Genomic DNA, 24,052 nt, shown 5'->3' with positions numbered 1-24,052 from the left:
GTAGGAAAATCCGCACAGGATAATAGACACAGAACGCGACGCGACGCCCCGTGTCCGGTTGCAAACGGCGGAGTTTTTAATCGTGCCCGGTTGGATCATCGTTTCCGTGCACATTGCTATTTCCCTCCATTGACGGATGACGCCAACACTTCACCGAGCGATCATGAAAGATTCGACGAAAGCGATTTGTTTTTTTGGTGTTTGTTTTCCCGCTGAATATCTTTCCCGATCTTTGTCTTATATTTTTCCCCACGAGTTTGAAAGTTCTTCTTGAACAACTTTGTGCCGGGCCGTTTTTCTTTTTACGTGCTATGTGAACACACATCCTTTGCGCTTCGTTTACCGAACCGTGTTTTTCCTCTTCGTTGAGAGTGTGTCCGCTCGGTGCAAGATGCCGTGCGGGTCACCTGGGGAGGTCAATTAAAATTTCACGAACATTCCCATCGACGAGATCTCGTAGATCGCAGGCCGAACAGGTGCGCGCCCGCCTTGTCTCCGCCGGGCGACTTACGATCGGGCGAAACGGATGAATCTATCTGCGCGTTTTTCTTGCTGTCTTGCTTGACACGTTGCACTTTATTGCTGCTCCGAAGGAGACCGATCAAACACTGGAGCAGAGCGGTCCTCATTTGAGCGGATCTGATAGCAAGCCCCAAAAGGGTGGTCGGGGAGAAATCGCCCAGATTTTTCCGACCCGAGCTGGACCAATCTGGACCGGGGCATCTCTGGAAAGCTCGTCACAAATGTCGTTCGCTCTCGCTCAAATGTTGCGCCCGGTGAAAGTGTCCCCCGAGGGGGGAAACCCCAAGGCGACCGAATCTCTGGGATTTATCATGCGGGATGCGGCAAGGGGACATCGTTCAAAGCCGGCCAATCGCTCGCACACGGCGTGCTGGGCGCGATATAAATATCCGCTCCGGACACAGTCCAGCGGTGGCCGAGGCGCGGGGAATGGGACGCGGAGAGATGGGTCCCTCGCGCGTCCCGGGGGCTATAAAAATTTCGTCCACAGCTGTCGGTGGAAAGAGTTAGCGCTGGCCAACGGGCGTATCACACTCTGGCGGGGACAGTTTGAATATCGCCGAGTTTTTATACGAACAGGAGGGGAGGAAAAAAAAACCGAAACACCCCTCATCATGACACGCACAGACCGTCGGATGATGGAAGATGGCCGGACCATGGCCACGTTGGCATAGTTGAAGTGAATCGGCCCAAAGGTATGCTGAGCCCGTGATGCGGGTTCTATTTTTCGCCGAGAAGCTTCCTTTTTTCTCCCGGATTTTGTCAGCGGAGGCAACTTCCTAAGGTTGTCGTTGTTCTTGTCGTTGGAGAGAACATAAAATACGACACAAAAAGAGTGATTTGGACGGATTCTCACCCTCCCCAACCCCGTCACCAGGCCGTGTTTCTGGTTGTTCTTCCCCGGGCGGAAAATCATCACACGTACGATTTATGAAAATTATGGCACATTTCGCGTACAATTCTCCCGACCCTAGGCTGTTTCGTGTCTGCGCTATGACGCAACAACGTCTTTATGCCAGGACGGCATCTTCACCGACATCCGTCTTGCGGCGAAATGAATGGTTTTGTTCCCGAAATTTTTCATTGGAGTGTGCGAAACGAAAGCAAAAAAAAAACAAACATTTGAAATTCGATTACACACCACCTCTGGTCGCCTTGCTTTTGTTAGAGCCTCACCGCTTGGTGGAGCTTTCGGCCAACCCGTTCCACGATGGAGACGCCCGGTACCTGGTGGTCTCGGTGGTTGGCGATATTTATCTCCGTCCGTTCTTTTCCGACGGCTTCCAACGACGGCCGGAGCGCCATCCGGCGGGAGTGATGCATCGTGGCAGCTGTGAAGGTCATTAGGGTGGTCATAAATCACCGCAGGTGCTTCAAGCCGCCGGATGGCCGATCGAGCGGCTCCGGAGAGTTGTGTGTGTGTGTGTGCTGTCATGTGCGGTTCCTTCTTCAAAACCATAATCCGGTCGGTTTTCTATGAATACCAACAGGTTGTAGCTGCCGGTGAACGTTTTGTTCATGTCTGAGCTGGTTTACAGATTGAATCATACTCAGTTTACAGATTGAAGCAACGGAAAACTAATTGAATTTTGATCCAAAAGTCGTTTCGAAAAATCTAATCGAATGTAATAAAGCCTTTTAAATGTAAATAGCAACTAAAAGGGGCTTTCCTCTGCTGTAATACGATTGCATTCCGTTACTATGCGCAGCTCCGTCAAGCGACACGCGTATCCATCGATCTCGCTCGGGGCGCGCAACGTTGTGGAAAAACATCAAGGCACGTCCGAGGCCGTAATCCCTTTGAATCTCATCAATTAAACATTTTCTCCCTCCTCGGAGGCGACCCTTCGAGCGCTGACGGCCGGAACTGGTTTTCCCGCCCCGGATGGCGGCCGTTTGCCAACATCCGTCGTCCCGGGCCGGGCAGCTGACATCGGTGTGTACCTGTGGTGTGCCTTCAACCCCGCGTTTTCGTTCCCCCACCCATGCCCTTTTGCCGTGTAATTTATTGTACAATTTGTCACCGTGCGACCGAACCGGGCTGGCGCGAGCCAGCACTGATCCGATCGATCCGCCCGCGGGAAGGACTCTCCGTGCGGAAGCAGTATCATGTTGTGCTACACTTAGTGCACTGTGCACTGCAGTGTACGCTCTTTCTCACCCCTCTCAGCCCCGGGCCCTGCTCACCTGGTCTTGCATACCGGGCACGATCGGTTCCAAAGCCGAGAAACATCCGCACGAATCCGTGTCCGATGAAACTATTATTAGCACCTCCGGTGAGGGGCGGGACGGACGGAACGTGTCGTTGTCCTTACCGTGTTCGGCAGGTTTTGCGAGCCGCAAATCTTGCCCGTTGGCCGTTCCCTTCAAGCACTGCATCTGTTCGGATGCTCGTGGCGTTGGCTGGCGAAACGCGAACTATGTTTCCCACAACACGCGTCCTGACACCTCGTCTTTTGCCGCAACGATACGACGAACGCCAATGGAAAGCGTCGTGTTCCAAATGATGGGTGCGAAAATTGTCACCTACACACGATGGACGGTGCACGATGTTCCAAATGGCCTTGCTTCGTGCAGTACCAGTTCAATGATCAACCAGCTCGGTGATGATGTTTGCACTGAGGAGGATCATCGGGATAGCGAAGGTCCTAGTGTGAACGTTCGATTTCTCTATATCTTTCCTGTTACAGAGATTTAATCTGTGATGAAAATGTGATCAACAAAGATATTCATTCATTAGTTTTTACTCAATTTATAATGTTACATTTATTACTTGCTTCAGCTCACTCTTCTTGATGAAATCTATATTTATAAAATTATTGTGTCACGATGTTAGTGTTTGAAATCCTCCTAAACGGCTGAACCATTTTTAATCAAATTTTCACACATGTGAATAGGTATTTAACTATATTTCACGTCTGGAGCTACCTCCTTTTTTAATTAGTTACTATTAGCTATCGCCATACATTGATTTGTTTGTTTACATTCAGCAATGACATATGCAGTGTAATTTCAACTCGCAGGTATAAACGGTCACAGCAGTTTCGCAGAGCGTGCTGAGTTGATTTGGAACAAATTGTTGTTTTTCAATAACAACAAATAATCTTTGTAATTTGTCGGTAATAATAACTGATTTTGTTTAGTTTTGGTATCTATGACATATGAGTGAACGCAAACATCGAAGTTTTTGAACTCTTTAACTTTTACAGAGCATGGCACCTATAGAGTTAACAATCAAAATGCGTTGTCAAAACCCAAATTTTATCAACAGTTGTATGGAGTTCAAAAAATATTCAACCGAGCCAGCTAGTATTTTGTAAACTGCAACCACGTGACCCTTCGTTTGCGTGCCGCGATTTCCATTCCACTTGCATTGCGCAAGACGCGCTCGTCTGCGGCTCGATGTGCCGTTGATAAAGATGTTACTTGCGCGAATTAATGATCACGAAACGGAATCTGCCCGAGGCGGCATTAATCCGGGCGCAGCGAATTTTTCACGGATCACTATCACCATCGTGTCCGCCGGCGTTCCCCTGGTCCGAGCCATGTCATGGTTTTTATTTTTATCTTATTGTATCAAAACCATTCGCGTGCTCACGTCCGTGACGTCCATGGAACCGCGCCCTTAGTGGCCCTGGCCCACGGTCGGCGGAAAATGTTAATTAAATCACCAGCAAATAGTATTTTAATTAAAGCGACCAATTTGTGTCGACCAGCGCCGACGGCAGTATCCTTTTTCCGCCGGCCTGGAGCGGCCCCGGCTGGTTGCGTGTAATTTATGCCGCTACGGTGCACGGTCAGATAAATATGTGGAAATGCAACCCCCGAGCGACGATCGTTAAAGACCCGCCCGGAGGTCGGGAAAAGGCCTTCTGAATGAAATATTTTTCCCCGAGCAGCAGATCAACATGGAAATTGCTCTTATCTGTTTTTGAAAATTGGGTTATCGTTATCGTTTCATTTTTAGCGCTGAATTGATTTTCGACCTGTTTAATTTGCGTTAAATTGACGTTCGAGGCGGCAATCATCGCTAATCATCGCAGGCGGCAATCATCGCTAAGGCGGCAATCATCGCGCGCGGCATCTCAAAATTATAACCAATTTTTAGAATGACATCAATAAGCATCAAACCATAATTAAGTTTGCATTCCTATCCATCATTGCCCATTGCACCCATGACGCACAGCAACAGTTTTCTATTTTCCACTCTTCCCCATCAATCGAATGGTTTTCCCGGTGTCACCATTTTTGGATACGGCTCGAAACGAATGACTAACTAAGGATGTCTGCTTAGTGTCTTTTATTTTGCAACATTCCACCCCCGTCCCCCTTCCAAATGTGGACATCCACGTCAGATTGTTGGCCACTGCCACGTCATCAAATCAGCGGTTCTGTCAGCCATTTTGTGGAACCGGCTGTCACGCGACTAACCATCATCCGGCGATGATGACGGCAACGATTAGCTTTTTCAGCATTTCTTTTCTAAGCCGAATTGGAAGCAACCTCTGCTGCGGCAATGTAGAACGCTTGGAAGTAGCTCCTCCACGACTAGCGTTTAGTTTAAAAATCTCGTTAGAATTGGTAAGAGTCACCGTGGAGTTTAGTTGTATTGTATATTTTCCCGTCTCACTATGTAACGTTCGATCTCGCACCTCCCCAGTTTTTTTTCCCTCCACTCGGTCGATCCGGGCACGACTAAGGAGGAGGGGAGGTTAAAGGGTGCCGAACGAAGCGCCGAGAGGTGGCGCTGTATCCGTCCAGGGGTTGCGCAGTTGTCACCGGTTTCGTCGGCTCCAAAAATATATATATTTATATCGTCAACCACTGAGCGCTGATGGCATCTCACGATCGCGATGGAACGGAAGGACGCAGGGTGGGAAATCAAACGGAGCAACGAGGTGAAGGAGGCAGGAGAGGGAGGGGAGGCATGGTGGAAGATCAAGTCAACATATGTACTGGGGCCGGGTGCTCTGCTTTGTAGCCGTTTCGAACCCAGCGACGCGCGTATGCTCTTCGAGGACGTCGCGCGCACCCGGCTCGTTATAAAAATGCATAAATTTATGATCCACCCAAGGCTGATGGGCAACGGGCAAAGCGATGCCGAAATTCCGAAACCGACCGGAAAAAGCAGGGGTAAAAGCAAGATATAAAATATTGGGTGAAAGAAGATAAAAAAGGCATTTTACGAAAATTCCGTTCGCATCGGAAGCGTAAATATTTTACCGAATGCAAATTTATGTGAATTTTTCCCACAGCGTCAATCGGTTTGCAGAGCATCGTAAATGCATTTATTTTTATTTTTAACTCAATATGAAAATATCCGTTACGTCTTGCTTCTTAAGCGTATGAAGCACGTGTTGTTATAACGCGTGGTTGAATTCGAATTTTAAAATCCCATTGCTTCAAACGCAATCCACACACACACAGACACACAACGATCGATCGATCGATCAAAGAGAAATGACACATTTTCACCTTGTTACCGGTCTGTGAAAAATCCTAAACACCCACCCATGGCTCCGATTTTCCGATGTTCCGGAAAAAAACGCTCTCGCGTCCAGTGGAGCTCGAGTCGCGCGTTTTGAAATCAAACGAAAAGCGAAAAGGAAAAACCGTCAAAGAAGGTCGTCAGAAGGCAGTAGTTGTAGCGCAGGAATCATGCTCGGCTTCCTGTCTGCAAACTTACGGTGGAAAACGGGTCACCGGGCGCTCGGATCGCTTATTCCGGTGTCGAAATATGTGTCACTTTCTGCTCGGAAACTCCAAACTGAAAATTTGTAACATTTTCCTCAACATTCGAGCAGCAGGGGGGGAGAAGAGGGTAGGATGGGGAGAGAAAGACGCGACAGTTTAGTATTTTCCATGTTTTTATTTTTCTTTTTCTCGTGGGCAAAAATGTCGTCCGATCCGAAATTTCCGACCCGACATCGGTTCCGAAATGGAAAAAGGCAGGCTAACCGCGACCCTACTCGCTCTCGTTTCGCTGATCGTCGTCCAGCCCGTCTCGGTGGGTATGTGCGTGTGCGTTTTCGTATGGCCGTGCACAGATGAGGCGGAAATATATTTTCATATTTTCTTCGCACCTCCAACCGCACCGCGCACCGATCGTTCAAACCGATGTCGATCCTTCGCCCCCGAAAAAAAAAGCAACGCCCGGACGATCTCGGGTTAGCGCTCCGCTTCGTGGCCGCTCCAAAGTTTTGGGTGTGGGTTCGTGTCGGTGGAAATGTGGAAAAATTCTCTCCCCTTTCGACGCGCCGGTGAGTGATCATCGTCGTAAAGTTTTATTTTGCAAATGAATCAAAAGAAAAACCGGGCCAGCACGAACCCGAAATCGAACAAGCGAGAAGGAGCACGATCGAGCGTGTCTTCGCCTTCTCCTGTGAGCAGAGGACAAGACACACACACACACACACGCACACGAGCTGGCAGGCGAGGGTGGCCGCGCTCGTTGGACGCGCAGCGCAGCTGGAAGCTGCTGGCGATCCTCGGAAAACACCTCGGAATCTCGTGCCCGGTCGTCGCGTTTATCAGTTGACGTTCGGTTTTCAGCTCATCAGCACACGCGCTCGGTGGCAGGCTCGCACTTCGGGTTTTTTTGTTTTTGACTTTTTTTTGTTCCATTTGTACTTGGCGAAATTGATTTGGTGTCCCGCCCACACACACACACACACCCAATTACACACGGATCGAAGCACGAATTACAGTTTGGAATCCCGTTTTGGAGCGCGACGGCAGTGAGCGTGCGTGTGTACGGACGTGCGTGAGTGTGTCCTTTGGTGTACATGCTGGTGTGTATGTGCGTGCGTTCGTGCCGCAATATCCGGTAGTGTTCCGGGGGTTTTTTTCCCCCTCGCTGCGGAAAAGCCCAGTGGAAAGCCCGCGGAGGAGGGTGCTCCAGGAAAAAATAGGAAGGAAAAAAGAATCAAGCGTGTGATTTTTTTTTTTTTTTTGGGGTATAGCAACGGGGACCAATCGGTCATTGCGACAGTGTCTAGTTCGAGGTAAGGGATGTCCTAAGCATCCTTTAACATGTGACGAATTTGGTTTTTCATTAGTTTCAATCGAGTGATCTTTTTCGTGGATTTTGTTTCGAACAAACGAAGTGAATTCGTCCTACGGGAACTTCCTCTAAAGGACATTCCATCTGGACAGTTCGGTGGGGGGAGAAATAAAAACTGTGTGCACATTCCACCTGATAGCGACGGGAAAATGCAACCACACCTAAATCTGTTTTGTACTCAAGTGAAACGGTGTCCTCTAGTGTTGGTGCTAAATTCCGTAACATAATATATCGAGGATGTATATGGATCTCGCTGTTCGCGACACCGTTTGCCAGTGATGCCGCCAGGATTACTGTATTCCACTGTGGTTGCTGCAGCTGTTGGGAAATCCACGATCATGTGTTCTTAGCACTGTGTCACGCAAAAATATAGTATAAAGCATTAGGATCGATGTGCAACATTGTGGCAAGAAATTATTTTTCCTCATTTTTCCCTTGAAAAGAGCTTTCCTTGCTTGTTTATTTCCTTCTCTATTGCTCGTTCAACTGTCCATCTTTCCCGATAGCGATGCTCTTAGTATTCATACTTCCATTCGGAAAAAAAAGATCTAGTGCGTAGAAAGAACTTCTGTAACCGATATTTCTGGACTGTCTCCGCCATTTTGTCCCAAAAGTGTCGGTTTCGATTCGGTTCGGATGTCGGTTTAGTGTTGCGTCGTTCGAGGAAAAATCCGACAGCTGCCCCTCCGCGCACCACATGACCCGTACACACACACACATATACACACACAAACACTCTTACACACGACGACATTAACTTGGAGCAGCATCCTGGCCGCATCCTGGCGTGGTGGACGTGTTTGGTCTCCGTTTCTCGCTCTCTCTCTGCCTCTCTCTCTCTCGAGCGAGGAGGATCGAGCTTGGAGACCCAAAGTGACACGCACGAACACATTCCCCTCCCCAACCCCGCCGCGCCCAGGGTGTAATAGCGTATCGGTTTTCACTCCACTCAGCGGCACACGGTTAGGTTTAAGACACAACCGGTTCGCGTTCGACGAGCGATTTCGACGGGAACGGTGCAGACCAAAAGGATACGCCGGAACGCGGGTGTGCAGAAGCGGCAGTAGTTGCAGCAGCAGCAGCAGCAGCAGTCTTGGGCAGCAGAAACGGGCGACACGAGTTCCCGTGCATCGAATTTTCCCCCCCAGCGCCACCCAGCGGGCTTAAGCGATCATGTGGTGCGACGAGGAGGAGCCGATTTCCGAACCGGTCGAAGCGTCATGGGAGGAGCACAGTCAGTTCTATCGAAGCTTTCCGCGCTTCATGTCGGTGTCGGAGCACGATCGGCGCGAGACGGTCCGGGTGTTCTTCATCGAGCAGGACGTGCCGGAGGTGGAAAACCCGACCATCGACTTCGTCCCGACCAACATGCTGAACGCAATCTTTCTGCACACGCACAAAGGTAACGCCGTCGGGGAAGGATGGAAGTCAAAGAGAAGGAGAGCACGGAGCAAGGGAAACGAAGGGTGGTGGAAGCGCCAGTGGCCAACGGTTAACCGAGGAAGAAAGCCTTGCAAAATAATGCCTTTACCAAACATGTTTCCATTTACAGGAAGCGTTTATTTGGAATTTAAAATTAGCTTAAAATTAGCAGCTCTCACAAATATTTGTATAAGAGAAGTCCCTAGTTTGAATCGGTCATTTCAAACATCACAATAAATTTAACACGCGTAAAAGAAAGCTATTTATGCTTGTATTGTGATTAAGGCGGGAATATTTCTCTTTTCCCACCGTTTAAAAATCCATTCAAAATAATCGCCCTCATTCTAAATGGACGACAGGAAATTTACGACCTCAATGAGCACGTTCCTTGGGCACTCATGGCAAGATCGCGGGGACTGCCACTTGATCGACGATTAAACCTCTTGTGAGGCATAAAGTACGCTTCATTCGGAACCGACGGTGCGCTTGGCGCGATCGCGTGCCACTCACGAGCAGAAGGAAAACCGAAACGAACCACAGGAAAATACCAACGCCGTCCGATTCCGATCAACGCTCGGCGCACAAACGGCGGCTCGTAGGACCCTTCACAGGCGACGCGCGCGGAAACTTGTTGATTTCCGAACACTTGAAAATAATCCCTCAAATTAACGGCGCTTCACCGACGGGTAAGCGTGTTTCCCTCGGCGAGAAAAACGATCTCCAAGGGATTCGGCCGCGTGTGGGGAAAACCCATCATGGCTGTTTAATCGTTCTCAACAAGTTTCCCGCTTTGGGGCACGTTCGCAGGGAAACGAATTCGATACTCGCAGATCGAAAGATGGGGGGGGGGGGGGTCGGTGCCGGGGGGGGGGGAATCTGGCGCATTGAGTGCTAAAATAAACAGCACTTGCTTCGTGCCAACATAATACTCAAAACCAGGTGGTCCACTTTGGGGCAAACAAACTCGCGTGCTCTCGAGGGCGGTGGAAAATATTGTGATGGAAATATTTTGACCTTGGCTTACAGACTACCGTAACGGTTATATACTGGCCACAATCGTTGCCACACTGTATCATTGCACGCTGCGACAACCTAAATGGTACGTGCTTTTTGGGATCGGAACTTCGTAGTTGTGGTGACTCTTGCTTTAGGTGAAACACGTGCGTCGTGAAAAATAAATACTATATGACGTTTTGGAAACCGATATGAAAAAATATTAGACGTGTTTAGTGAACATTGAACAACAATGAAACTGTGAGGTTTTAGCTGACAAATTAGCAGTTTTGTCTGAGATCGTTTATTACGATCTGCATCAAACAACGAAGATTTATTTTATTATTTCTCTTATACTAGTAGGATATGTTGGACTTTATTTGTTTTAAACTACAATCTTCTTTATTTTTATTCTCCAAAAACGATCGTAATTACTCTACACAGTATTTGAACGTAGTTTTAAATATGTTGTTTAGTTTTTCGAGAAATTAGTTCGCTTCCATCGAGTTTCGAAAGGATTAATTTTAACGTTAGCTACATTTTCTACAAGACGATCGTAGAAATTTCAATAATATAAAAGTTCAATTTTATCACTTGTGTGTGTGCTGATAATGTCGAATATTATTGAAGATAATTTGTTTTATTTTCCATTGGTTTGATATTCTATGAAATTTTCGAAGAATTGGACAAATTTTTCCATTTTTCACACCGGCCTTTAGTGGTTCTTTTCCCACCACTTGAGAAGTACAAGCCCAGCATCATAATTTATGAGCATCTTTCACGCACCGTTACACTCTCGCAGCTGCACACACGATCGCGCTACACTGTGTGACCCTATGGTCACACACACGCGCACCCCCATGAGCTCATTGCCACGCCACCGAGCCAGATGAAATAATAAATTTCCGTTTTTTTTTTCATCCACCAAAACTTGATCATTTCTTTTGGAACCGAGTGGAAAACACCTCGCTTAAGTCCGGTTCCATTTTTCCGCCCATTTTTCATCCCCCCCGCGGGGTGGGGCACAATGTTGGAAGCATCGTCCACGATCGATCGATCCACAAGAGTGTTCCTTATGTATATATATGTGTGTGTGTGTGTATGTGCCTGGCGAACATTGCAAACGTACCATGGCGAACGATTTCGTCGCCCATTACCTACATTTCATCCAAATGATTTCGAAAACGGGTCCGAAAAATAATGCCACGTTCTCGAGGAACGCCCGGTCCTCACGATTTGACTTAAAGCGGGCGCCTGGTGCCGCGTAGATCTCGAGAAAGGAGTGGAAAACATGCGCCACATTATGTTGCGGATCGTTAATAAAAGATATACAACCGTAGCGCGATGGAAAGGCAATGTTGCTAAACCAAGCGAAATGTGTGATAAAAATGTGTACAATGATTTATTTTTCCCGTTTTATCGGTTACGGAAACGTTCTACCTTATTTAATATAATACAATAACCCTTTTCTATGTATGTTAATTTTAGGTGGTTTATTTAAAATCTCTTATTGTTTTCAAAACCTCATAACTTCTGTCAAAAATCTCTTCTGAATGGTAGATACTAATTTCCCTAGGGTTTTTTTGCGTAATATTCGACCCCGCCAGCCCATCCCCACCCATCCCCGATCCGACACGCGATCGTGCCGAATAAATTGTATTTCTTATCCGACGCCATCGGATCAGGAAACTAAACAATCCAATAAAATCTCATCGAACGGTGGCATAAACAACGGGCCCGCGGAATGTTTACTCGTTAGTGTTCATCTTTACACATTCGGCTTATGATTGGCCGTTTTTCGGCGCGCGGAACTGCGGTGCGTGTGGGAAAAGCGTGTGCTGTTTAGGTGGCGAGTGTGGTACATAACCTCACTCCTCCGATTCCAGCGCTCGGAAAAGCGCCCAGCACAAGTGAATAAACATCCGAGTGGATTTGGTTTTAGGTCCATTTTCTTTCACATCTTCGGTGCGACCTTGCACCGTTATGTTGTCGACGTGGACGGTTGAAAAACATTGCAATGAAGCTTGTTTTGGGGGGTGTTTTGGTGAAAATGGAATACTGGACCTTGCTCGATACTTTGTCTGTTATCCGTTGTGCCGGTGTCTACTAATGTGCTAGCGACGATCGAGCTCCAGAGGACACGATTCAACCGTTTCATGACACACGCCAACAAGATGGATGCCGCTTTTCCGGGTAAAAGGAGGTGCACGGGAAGCCGGGAAAAGAAACACACAATCTCGCCCACCGTGATATGCGTCATGTTCAACAACAACGGGCGGGCCAGAGCGCTTGCTACGACAAATAAACAAACAGACAGACCTACAAAAACAATAGTCCATGTGCGTCTTTTAGTGGGACAAGACTCACTTCCGTCCTCCATCCATCGCCAAATGCACGAACTCGCTGAAGTTGATAGCTCTCCTCCGATTGGCGTGGAATAAAAGTTTGAATATAAATCATATAAAATTTCATCCAACGTTCAAATAATTTTAAATTTTCATTGAACCAAACTTAATAAATAAATATTGGGTAAGTCGAAGAAAGCAAACGTCTCATGGTGTTGATCCTCTTAAAATTACCGCAAAAGAAAACCCTGGGTCAAATCGTAGTAGATCGTTTGCATTTTTTGTCTTTGGGATCCGCTTGGGGCGAGATAGGGACAAGGTGACGCACGCCCGAAGGCCAACGACAATTTGGTCGCCCGGGTTTTGTGTGAGCGTGTGAGTTTGCATGACCTGCATCGAATGATACTTCCAAACCCTCGGGGCGGGGGTGAAATTTTTGAAGATCCATCCAAATAAATTGTGCCAAAAAAACAACAGGTGTAGCCAATATGTATCCCCACGGCGCAGGAAAATCCATATCGCCGGAACAACCCCGAACCGAAGCGAACGCTCGGAAAGAAGAAGCAGAGAGATAGAGGGAGGGGGGGGGACTTTCAAAACGCAAACGCAAAACGTGGCCGACCATCGGGGCCGAGTAAGCTCGAAGGAATTTTTATAAAAATACCCCTGGAGTGGATCACACTTTGCGCGTTCATTATGCGATGATGGTGGCGATGATGGTCGTAATGAAAACAGGGACGGAAAAGTGGGAAAACCTAACGCCGAAAGAGAAGTGGGAAACAATGTTGCGTAACGTGTTGTTTCCCGCGCCTTGGGAGGGGAGGAAACGATCACCGTGTCGAGGGTGTCGTGGTTGAGATGAAAGTTGTTTAGATGGACTTTCTTCTCGAATTATGAAATGAATATTTAGTTAACTGGACCTAGTTTTGTTTCTGCGCGATTGGATTCAACTGGTCTCCAGGCGATGTGTTAAGAAAATCCCCAATTCTGAGCCAATTTATTCCAAACCAAATCGTACGATCGCCCATTTGGAGTTTGCTAATCAACTTTCACAAAAAATGGAACACAGATTGCACCAAACTGCACCGATTGCAAGATTGCACCGAACTGAGATCGGAGATTAAACTGTGAAACAATAATTAGAAATCCAAAGATATATTCGTTTGGAAACAAATTAATTCAAAGCACTACAAAATAAATTCAAAACAGATTCACGTAAATAAGTAGAGGTACAGAAGGGCTACTATGGGAAAATCCATTCCATCCGATTATACACTCTTTTCCACGATCTTTTATTCGGTTTGATTGAGAATATACTAAACATAGGAAAGGAATTGCTATTCGAAGGTACCGCGATAGCAAGTGGACTGATCTTTCCCCTACACGAAGGATTTTCAAATCAGAGCAGAGAGTTATGTTCAAAAATATATGTAAAGAGTTATAGCCTAAATGATTTTAACACGTTGACTGCCATGCCTATCATTTTTTATAGCCAGCTGTCATTAGTTTCAAAAAGATTTTGTCCCATAAATAAATGAAAATAACCTTAAAACTAATAGTAATATTTAATACCAATTCTGTGGAAGCTAAGTTTTTGATTAGCCTTCAAAAATCGTCGGTTTAATGAATGTTATAAACAAATTTTACTAAAATATATTGTAAAAAAGTGTGCTAAAAACGCTTGGCAGTCAACGTGTTAACAACTAATTTCAACAAATTTTATTACTTAGAAGGACATCCTGTACTAAAAAAAATGGAGTACAATAAAGCCTGATCCTGATGACTGAGGACAATATGTGGGAAACATTGTGTTTCAAACAAAAACTATAAGCAACCAATGATACTTAATTTTAAACCATATTACAATTCCTTTCATTTCTACTAAATGTCCTACATCTGTTCCACCACATGGAAGCTTTCGATGGTCCGACCCTAAGTAGTAACGCTGAGTTTCATGTTTCGTTTCTTGTAGCTGAAGTCAAGATGCCCAGCGGAGAGGTAGACAAGCCGGTGATCGACGACAACCACGATGGCACCGTATCCATTCGGTACGACCCGAAGGAGGAGGGCATCCATGAGCTGGCCGTCAAGTATAACGGCGAGCACGTGCAGGGTTCGCCGTTCAAATTCCACGTCGACTCGATCTCGTCCGGCTACGTGACGGCGTACGGGCCGGGTCTGGTGCACGGCGTTACCGGCGAGCCGGCCCAGTTCGTCATCTCGACCAAGGGTGCCGGCGCCGGCGGCCTGCAGATGGCCGTCGAGGGACCAAGCAAGGCTGACGTAAGGCGGCGAAGCTCGCGAAGGTACTGGAGCTCCCAATTTCTAACACCCAGATTTTTCTCCCTTCCCGCAGATCACCTACCACGACAACAAGGACGGCACGGTGTCGGTGTCGTACCTGCCGACGGCGCCGGGCGAGTACAAAATCACCGTCCGGTTCGGCGACAAGCACATCAAGGGTTCGCCGTACTTCGCCAAGATCACCGGCGAGGGCCGCAAGCGCAACCAGATCTCGGTCGGCTCGTGCTCGGAGGTGACGCTGCCGGGCGTGATCAGCGATAACGATCTGCGCTCGCTGAACGCCTCCATCCAGGCGCCGACCGGGCTCGAGGAGCCGTGCTTCCTGAAGCGCATGCCGTCCGGCAACATCGGCATCTCGTTCACGCCGCGCGAAATCGGCGAGCACACGGTGTCGGTGAAGCGGCTCGGCAAGCACATCGCCAACTCGCCCTTCAAGGTGAACGTGTGCGAGCGCGAGGTGGGCGACGCCAAGAAGGTGGTGGTGACGGGCGGCGCGCTGAAGGAGGGCAAGACGCACCAGGACAACGTGTTCTCGGTGGACACGCGCAACGCCGGCTACGGCGGTCTGTCGCTGTCGATCGAGGGCCCGAGCAAGGCGGAGATCCAGTGCACGGACAAGGACGACGGCACGCTCAACATCGCGTACAAGCCGACCGAGCCGGGCTACTACATCGTCAACCTGAAGTTCGCCGACCACCACGTGACGGGCTCGCCGTTCACGGTGAAGGTGTCCGGCGAGGGCACGAACCGGCAGCGCGAGAAGATCCAGCGCCAGCGGGACGCCGTGCCGGTCACCGAGGTCGGCAGCCAGTGCAAGCTGACGTTCAAGATGCCCGGCATCACGTCGTTCGATCTTTCCGCCACGGTCACGTCGCCCGGCGGCGTCAGCGAGGACGCGGAGATCCAGGAGATCGAGGACGGCCTGTACGCGGTGCACTTCGTCCCCAAGGAGCTGGGCGTGCACACGGTTTCGGTCAAGTACAAGCAGATCCATATTCCCGGTACGTGCTCGACCAGCCCGAGTTCCGCGCATCCCGTGACCTTTCGCTAACTCGGTGCCATCTCATTCGCTATCTTGCAGGATCGCCATTCCAGTTCACCGTCGGCCCGCTCAAGGATACCGGTGCGCATCTGGTCAAGGCCGGCGGTCCCGGTCTCGAGCACGGCGAGCAGGGTGTGCCGGCCGAGTTCAACGTGTGGACGCGCGAAGCCGGCGGCGGCACCCTGGCCATCTCCGTCGAGGGTCCCAGCAAGGCGGAAATCGAGTTCAAGGATCGCAAGGACGGCTCGTGCGACGTGTCGTACGTTGTCAGCGAACCAGGTAAGCTTCCCCCACTTTAATGGCGACATAAATCCTTAAATCTGTCTCTCATCAGGCAAACTGCAAATGTGTCCTCAGTTCCTCAAAAGGAAACTCTTTCTCTTTGCTACTAAAACTGTACTAAAACATTGTGGCAGTAAATAGCGTGTTAAATTAATCCTCAGTTAGGGGGAAAGAAAGAAATTTTCTCACAAATTCTTACCACTAAATCCATTTTAGAACAGCATTGTACTAAAAGTGTATTGTTTCCGCCCCCGTTTTGCAGGAGACTACCGCATCGGCCTGAAGTTCAACGATCGCCATATTCCGGACTCGCCGTTCAAGGTGTACATCTCGCCGGCCATGGGCGAGGCGCACAAGCTCGAGGTGGCTCAGTTCCCGACCGGTCTGCAGGCCGACAAGCCGGCCCAGTTTATGGTGCGCAAGAACGGCGCCAAGGGTGAACTGGACGCGAAGGTAAGCCGCAGCGGGGTTGAGGGCAACCAAAGGGTATCGGGACCTAATCGAGCACTTTCGCTATGCTAGGTTGTGGCACCGTCGAACAACGAGGACGACTGCTTCATCCAGCTGATCGACCAGGACCAGTACTCGGTGCGATTCTACCCGCGCGAGAACGGCATCCACGCGATCCACGTCAAGTTCAACGGCGTGCACATACCCGGCTCGCCGTACCGCATCAAGGTCGGCAAGGACGACGTGGACCCGGCGGCGGTGCACGCCTCGGGCAAGGGTCTCGGCGACGTGAAGACGGGCGAAAAGACGGACCTGATCATCGACACGTGCAATGCCGGCGCCGGCACGCTCGCCGTCACCGTCGACGGCCCGGCCAAGGTCGCGATGGACTGCACGGAGGTGGAGGAGGGCTACAAGGTGCGCTACACGCCGCTGCTGCCCGGCCACTACTACATGACGATCAAGTACAACCAGATGCACATCGTCGGCTCGCCGTTCAAGATCAAGTGCACGGGCGACAGCCTGGCGGAGGCGGGCGGTCAGGAAACGTCGTCCGTCATCGTCGAGACGGTGGCGAAGGTGTCGAAGGGTGGCAACCGGACCGGCGTCATCCTGCCGATCTTCAAGTCGGACGCCAGCAAAGTCCAGTCGAAGGGAATGGGTCTCAAGAAGGCGTACATGGGCAAGCAGAACCAGTTCACGATCAATGCCGGTGACGCGGGTAAGTGTTTATGGGTGTGCGGATTGGCACCAGGCGCCTCAGATCAGCTTACTTAACTCATTCGTTTCTTTCCTCCCCCTTTGCAGGCAACAACATCCTGTTCGTGGGCATTTACGGACCGAAGGGCCCGTGCGACGAGGTCTTCATCAAGCACACCGGGCGCAACCAGTACAACGTCAACTATCTGGTACGCGAGCGTGGCGATTACATCCTGCTGGTCAAATGGGGCGACGACCATATTCCCGGCTCGCCGTTCAAGGTGGAAGTTTAAGCGCTCGGTTCCACCGCGCCAGCCGCAACGTAACGCCTCCAACTGCTGTCACTGTGTTTGTCTGTTTGTGTAAGCTCGGTCACTTCGGAGCGGACGTGGTCTGCAGGCGCACTCGTTACCCTTGTCCATCGACGCCCGTTAAGGCGTACGGCGTCTCAAAGGATGGAGCCATAATCGTCCTTGCGAAACAAAAAAGAAAAAAGAAACAAACCCATGAGTCAACGGAAGGGAGAGAAAGAGTTAAAGGATGAACAGAACGAGAAACCGATCGTCCGGGAAAACAAAACGAGCGCGAAAGCCATCATTTAAATTCGTATCCGCCGCGGACCTTCCACCATCCATTGTGCGCGTTTTAGTTTTTGTTTTTTAAGTTTTAATGACAGCTAATTTTATCAACCACGTTATCGTCTCGGGCACGTGGCGAATGTGTATCGTCCCCTTCTTATCTCCCACAGGATAGGATTCCGCCCGCGTGTCGTTGTGTCTTCTAAAATCTCCCCCCTCTCATGATCATCCCGGCTAGGAAGAATCGGTAGAAAGACAAACGCATTCGCGCCGTTTGAGCATTATAAGATAAAGTGTTTCGTTGTTTTTTCTTTTACTTTCCCCCTTCTCTGTTTCGTTTTGTATGTAAGCTATTTTTCTCCATCCCTGTCTTCGTTCCTTTACCATGTTATTTAAAAAAAAAATCTACATAGCTTCGTAAAAGTATTGTTTACCACGTGGTTTTAGTTTTATTTCGCTCGTTTCTTAAAGGCCAGCAAAATGGTAAAAAAAACACAAGGTGCATGTAATTTATAATTTTTTGCGTGCGATTTATTATTTGTTTATTCCCCATGTGTACAAGTAACGATATTATTCATTACTTTCCTCTTATAGGCCGCACTTCTCGCGCTTCTGTTTTACTATTTATTATGGTTACGATATTATTTTCGTTATGTCCCTTCATTGTGCCCCTGATGCCTTCTTTCCTAGTGGAAAACGACGATCAGTCTATATAAGGTTTATAAGTAAAAGTTGTCAAATCGAAGAATTAAAAAAAGAGACAAAAAAATGAATAAAGCGATTGTGTAAACTAATGCTGATATATGGTGCATTTTTTCGTAGCATATTTTTTCTATTTCAAGCCTAGTAAAGGTTTAACAAAACTTCAAATGAGAAAATATTTTCCGTGCATTTCAATATTTTTCTTGTTGATTATGAAGCCGTATGATAGAGTAAACGGTATTTAGACCAAATTTTTAAACTTCTCGCTACGTCAATATGAAACTGTCAGACGGGTACCGGGTAGTGTACCTGAATTAATTCTACTGACCTTTAGCGCTGATAAACGTCATTGGATTATCGTAAACAAACCGCATGTCGCACTACCGACTACTCAAGAAAAGTAATTGTCCGAAAAGACCGAGAATTGAAAAGTTTCCCTAGTAAACGTTCCCTCGAACAGTGCATCCACAATGTCGAGCTGGAATAAAGCGGCCAAATCCAACCAAAAGGTGCACCGCGAGCGGGCCCAACCCGCCAGCCGGAACCACCTTGGGATTCTCGAGAAAAAGAAAGACTACAAGCTTCGCGCGAACGATCAGCACAAAAAAGATGCCACCCTGAAGCTGCTGCGCAAACGGGCGATGAACAAAAACCCGGACGAGTTCTACCATCATATGATCAACTCGAAAACGAAGGATGGCGAACACCACGAGCTAGATCTGGACCACTCGTTCAGCAAGGACCAGATCAAACTGATGAAGACGCAGGACATCAAGTACATCGGGATGAAGCGCACGATGGAGGCGAACAAAATTCAGCGCCTGCAGAGCCGGCTGCACATGACCGACGTGGTTAACGAGACACCCAACAAGCACATTTTCTTTCTCGAAGAGGACCAGGAACCCGACGAGTTCGATCTCGCCAAAAGGCTTGATACACACCCGGATCTGATTGGGCGGCGCACGAATCGACCACACTTGGAGGACCTTCAGAAGCTGAAAATGGACGTTGTTAGTCCGGAAGAGATCACGCGCATCAATCATGAGCGTGAGCGCTCGTATGCTGAGCTGAAGAAACGGATCGCACGCGAAAAGGAGCTCACGATCGCGCAGAAAACGCTCGAGATAAAGCGCGTCCTAAAGGAAAAGCGTGCTCTCAAGCCAAAACGCGTCAAAAAGGGAACGGCTAACCGGGCGCCCGTCTTCAAGTTCAAATTCGAGCGCAAACGATGAGGTAATACGTTTTATAATCCAAATATAAGTGTATTTCTATAGAGCAAGTATAAAAAAAATACAATATCATAATGAACATAATACAAATAGAATTCAATCATAAAAATCCGTTTCAAAACTTTTCAACTCATCCGGTTCCATTGCCATGGGAGGTCCATCGTTCACCAGCGCCGACAACTCGGACGCATTGTAGCCGATCATATCGCGCAAGTCACATACGAACTTGTACACGAACCGCTTGCCATGCACCTTCGCGATCATATCGCCATCGTAGTAGTAACGCAAGGCACGCGACAACTTCTCGTAGTTCATCGTCGGTTTGTTCTTTCGTTCGCCCCACAATTGGGCAACCAGCTCCGGATTGCACAGCTTAAACTCTCCATCCGTCCCTGAAACCCGAAGCAACAAACGTAAGGTGTAATTTGCTGGAGGCATTCTACAACTTCTGCCAAATTACCAATCCACTGTATAATGCTCCGATGTTCGCGATCGGTGAGTATTTCCAAGAGGAATTGCCACAACTGTATCTGTCCATTGTTTCCCGTTCGATTGCCGCAAAAGCTTGCTTCTACTGTGAAGTTTCAAGAAAGAAAAGAAAGCGTTTTAGATAAATCAGCTACATACATCCAAGGAGCGGCACATTACCGGCAAAGGCGGTTGCCTTGGGTATTTTCCGGCGTATGGCCATCACATCGAAATCATCCTGATCCGCCGATGGCTTCTGCAGCGATGCGACAATCTTATATTGGCGTAGCATTTCCAGATGCATCCAAAATAGACCACCCTGATCGTTGGGAACTTTCAGCTTGAACTCATCTTGATCCAGCTCGCAAAGCTCTTTCCCATTGATGCACCAGTCCTGTAGCTTGATATCGCTCAGATTGAACGTCCGCACTGCCCACTGGATCCAATGTTTCACCTGCGCTACCGTCCACTCTTTCGGGTCTTCCGGAATGTTCAAACGTTGCTGATCCCGCTTGAACATATGATCGCAGACCCATGGCAGGGACCGAGTTTCCTCGCTCCCTAACTCGTTATCCGACTCGTCACAGTCGTCCAAGGAGTTATCCGGAAAGTGCATCGCTTCCTCCTCGGTGGCGGCGCTGACCTGAGATTTCTCGCTTGCCCGAAACTCTTTTTCTTTCGCCTTCTTGCGCTCCTTTTCGCGCTCTTCCGCACTGACCGAGTTGATAATGGCCGCCACCGCGTTTGCCGTTTCCTGTGCTTCCTTAGTCATGCCGGTCTTAGCGCCCGCACCAGTGCCCGCGTCCTTGCCGAGGGAGTCGTCTTTCGGGGAATCGGTAGAGAGTCTGGTCGTGCCCTTGATGGACGCTTCTACTTCGGCGATGGCCGCCATTGCCGCTGCGGCCGCCGCCGCCACCTCCTCTTCTTCCTGTGCCTTGCGTTTCGCTGCCTCCTTCGATTCTGTCTCCTTGGCCACCTTCTCCATGTCCTGTTGGTACTTTTCGAGCACCTCATCGGTTGGTTTCAGCACGTCCGCTATGTTTATGCGCCTTTCGGCCGGGTCCAGCTGAACGTTGATCTGCACCAATCCCTCCCCCTGGACGCACTGGTCGACCAAGGTCTTGTGCGACTCGAGCATGGTCGTGCCCTGCAGCCAGAATTCATAGTGTTTCAACGGGTAGCCTATCCGGTGTTCGAGCAGTCCGCGGAGGTAGGATAAATTGTCGCGCAAATCCATATGCACCACGATAACGTCGTCCTCGACGTCGCCGAGGAACAGATCGTTGCCGTTGGGGAGAAAGTCGGCCGTCGGCATCATCAATCCGTCCTCCCCGAGGGGCAACGGCAAATCCGGCACCTCGAGCTTTATGTTTAAGTGATCCATCATTGCTTTCGGCGGCAGCTGTTGGCGTACTTATTCGAACTAAATTTGATTGCACTAAAACATTCCTGGGGAAACAATTCTACTCGGCCTTTAATAAGCAACCAATTGCACGCGCGTGGCATCCTAAACAAAACATTGTCAACCGTAAGGTTACTGCAACGAAGCTGTTTATGTCTGTTTATCTTGGTTTTGACATCCCCAAAGGCACCAATATTTGACGTTTTTCGTTGTTCGAATCGTCAGTTACCATGATTGGAATGTCGCTGCTGTTTCCACAACCAGCTGTTTTACTGTTTTCATGATCGTTTAGAAAACTGTCCATTATTTTTCACACAACGCTCTTTTCACCAAAAAGCACTGCGTATCCCGGTTCCAAATACAAAAATGTACGATCATATCGGTGTCGATCGTGTCCAAAGCGATCTGTCAAACTTCACCGAACGATCCTGCGTATTCCCACCCTTGGGCTGTGTGGTACAAGACGCTGATGTTTTGTTTGTTGTTCGTCCCTGTTGGTTTTAAGAAGATATTGCGGATACTTGTACAATGAAAGAAAGTAGTTCGATTTGAGTGCACAAAAGGCGAATGTGGCGAATTGAATATGTCGGCGCCACAGGTAACCAATGTGGAGAAGGTACTTCCGAACGATGAAGAACTGGGACGAAGGAACTGCCGCTGGAGGGAACTGGTCAAGGTATGTAAGATCACATTTTTTTCCACTGCATTACCCACCAGTGATTTCCCAAATGATCTTTATTTATAGAAATATGAAAAGGATAACACGAAGCAGGCCGAACACGAAATGGACATCGACGCGGCCTTCGAAATACTCGACCAAGAAATGAGCAATGAAAGCTCGGTCAGCGACGTCGAAGAGGACTCATCCAAAAGTGGCAGCGCGGTGGATAATCCGGAAGATATCAAACAGCAGCTTCGAGTTGCGGTGCCGTCCCGTAAGCGCACCTGGGAAGTGAACGGGCTCAAGGAGATACTGGATGATCACGAGTTTCGAATGCTCAGTCACGAGAAGGTGGAGAACTGGCTGCGCAATCACATGCACAGCATCACGGGCCAATTCAACGTGCACTATCAGGCGCAGCAGGTGACCACGGTTACGGAGACGTGCATGGATGCGGACGCCGACTCGCTCTACTCGGTCGACACGGCGCAGTACATCCGTTCGAACAAACAGATCAGCAACAAGGTCAAGGTAACGACCATGATCAAGCAGTACGCAGTGACGAGCTCCATCCGCCACGGACGACTGAACTCACTGGGTAGCATTTACGACGATCATTCCAATAGTGCCACGCAACGGATGCTGACCAGAGCGCACTCTAAGTCCGATAGTTCGTGTGACGTGATGAGGCAAATCACTGCGATGCCACCGCATACAATTCCCATCGATCATCGTCAGCATCACCAACGCCATCTACCACAACCGGAACCGGCCGCTTCCGATTATAAACGCCGAACTAGGAAGAAGGTGTTTAAAAAAACTCTCCCTCGAAAGCGACCAACAGTGACTGGCGAAGCTGCCCGTGGCAATCCGGTTACATCACCTCAGCTCCGGTACGATCAGCGCGAAGTGTACGAAAAGGCACTTGAGCAGTGTGCGCGCATGAAGAAAGCCAAAGCTCGTCGAACACCCTGCCGGAGGGTGACTCGACGGCAGACCAGTCGCATGTACGCGTCAACGTCCTCATCCGAGGGTGAAAATCGGCTGGACGATAGCGACAACAACGACGTGTTCCGCGCGGGCCCTTCTCAGAGAGTGAAACCAATACTCGTGCCGAGGAAAAATCTCTTCATCCCGAATGCCGTTAGTCCGTCTTCACCACCAACACCACAACCGTCCAACAGCCAGCAAGCGGTACCACTCAATACTCCTCCACCAGCGACCAAATCGTCTCCCACCGAGCGGGAGATCGTAGAACCGTTTCAATCGATTACGCTCAGCGCCTCCAAGCGGAAGCGTCCACAGCCGGCTGGTCCGGCGGTGCAGAGTGTAGCCGGGCAACAGAGCCGGGAGCGTCCCAAGAAGCAGATCGGCATTCAACTGGACGGTTGCTACCATGACGAGGGGATCGTGATCTACCGGCCGAAAACCATCCGTCCGCATCTGGGCGCCCATGAACGGATCCTGCTGCGCATGGAAGATCTCACGCTGGACGGTGTCGTGAAGGAGCGCCATTTGGTCAAGTTCCGCGACTTCAATTATCGCGTCCACCCGAACTCGACCGTTTGCTTCTACCCGAGCGACTCGGACAGTGACGATTGTCTATCGGACGTGGAAAGCAAAAACAACGATACGGAGAACTCGTACGATGACGATGATCCCATACTCACGTTTCATCCGCGCAAAACCAACATGCTCAATGTGGTGGAGGTGCCGTACCGTCGGCGAATCAGTTAATTCCTTCGGCAGCATGGATGAGCGGGCTACTGAGAATTCTACACATATACACACACACACACCTTCCGTGGTTTCCGTAGGGGATGGAGTTTACTCTTAGGATATCCCTACAGCCACGTGTTCCTCAAGTGCAAATAGTCTTTTGAAAAGTTC

At 49.2% G+C, this 24,052-nt stretch overlaps 4 protein-coding genes across 4 annotated transcripts in view; 3 read left to right on the top strand and 1 right to left on the bottom strand.

Annotated features, from left to right (window-relative positions):
* LOC131288308 (filamin-A) overlaps positions 1–18,129 on the top strand; it is a 44,370-nt gene extending 26,241 nt beyond the window's left edge. Inside the window, exons 12-17 of the mRNA XM_058317428.1 lie at positions 14,318–14,628; positions 14,702–15,650; positions 15,731–15,970; positions 16,236–16,426; positions 16,496–17,144; positions 17,231–18,129. Coding sequence (XP_058173411.1) covers positions 14,318–14,628; positions 14,702–15,650; positions 15,731–15,970; positions 16,236–16,426; positions 16,496–17,144; positions 17,231–17,415 — 2,525 coding nt within the window. The 3' untranslated portion in view covers positions 17,416–18,129. The remainder of the gene's footprint in view (positions 1–14,317; positions 14,629–14,701; positions 15,651–15,730; positions 15,971–16,235; positions 16,427–16,495; positions 17,145–17,230) is intronic.
* A 721-nt stretch (positions 18,130–18,850) lies between these two features.
* Positions 18,851–19,938, top strand: LOC131289534 (probable U3 small nucleolar RNA-associated protein 11). Its single transcript, XM_058318814.1, has one exon. It carries the CDS (start codon positions 18,873–18,875, stop codon positions 19,632–19,634), a length of 762 nt encoding a protein of 253 aa, XP_058174797.1. The 5' UTR covers positions 18,851–18,872; the 3' UTR covers positions 19,635–19,938.
* Positions 19,646–21,574, bottom strand: LOC131289533 (DNA-binding protein Ets97D). The gene is made up of 3 exons (XM_058318813.1): positions 20,259–21,574; positions 20,092–20,205; positions 19,646–20,023 (listed from the first exon to the last, which is right to left on the bottom strand). The coding sequence occupies exons 1-3, from the start codon at positions 21,484–21,486 to the stop codon at positions 19,728–19,730; spliced, it is 1,638 nt and encodes a 545-aa protein (XP_058174796.1). The 5' UTR covers positions 21,487–21,574; the 3' UTR covers positions 19,646–19,727.
* A 510-nt stretch (positions 21,575–22,084) lies between these two features.
* On the top strand, positions 22,085–23,918 carry LOC131286928 (uncharacterized). Its single transcript, XM_058315938.1, has 2 exons — positions 22,085–22,177; positions 22,247–23,918. The coding sequence occupies exons 1-2, from the start codon at positions 22,085–22,087 to the stop codon at positions 23,897–23,899; spliced, it is 1,746 nt and encodes a 581-aa protein (XP_058171921.1). The 3' UTR covers positions 23,900–23,918.
* The last annotated feature ends 134 nt before the right edge of the window (positions 23,919–24,052 follow it).

Source organism: Anopheles ziemanni, chromosome 3 (genome assembly GCF_943734765.1).
Source record: "Anopheles ziemanni chromosome 3, idAnoZiCoDA_A2_x.2, whole genome shotgun sequence".
NCBI classification, from domain to species: Eukaryota; Metazoa; Arthropoda; class Insecta; order Diptera; family Culicidae; genus Anopheles; species Anopheles ziemanni.
This window is presented reverse-complemented; position numbering and strand designations above follow the sequence as displayed.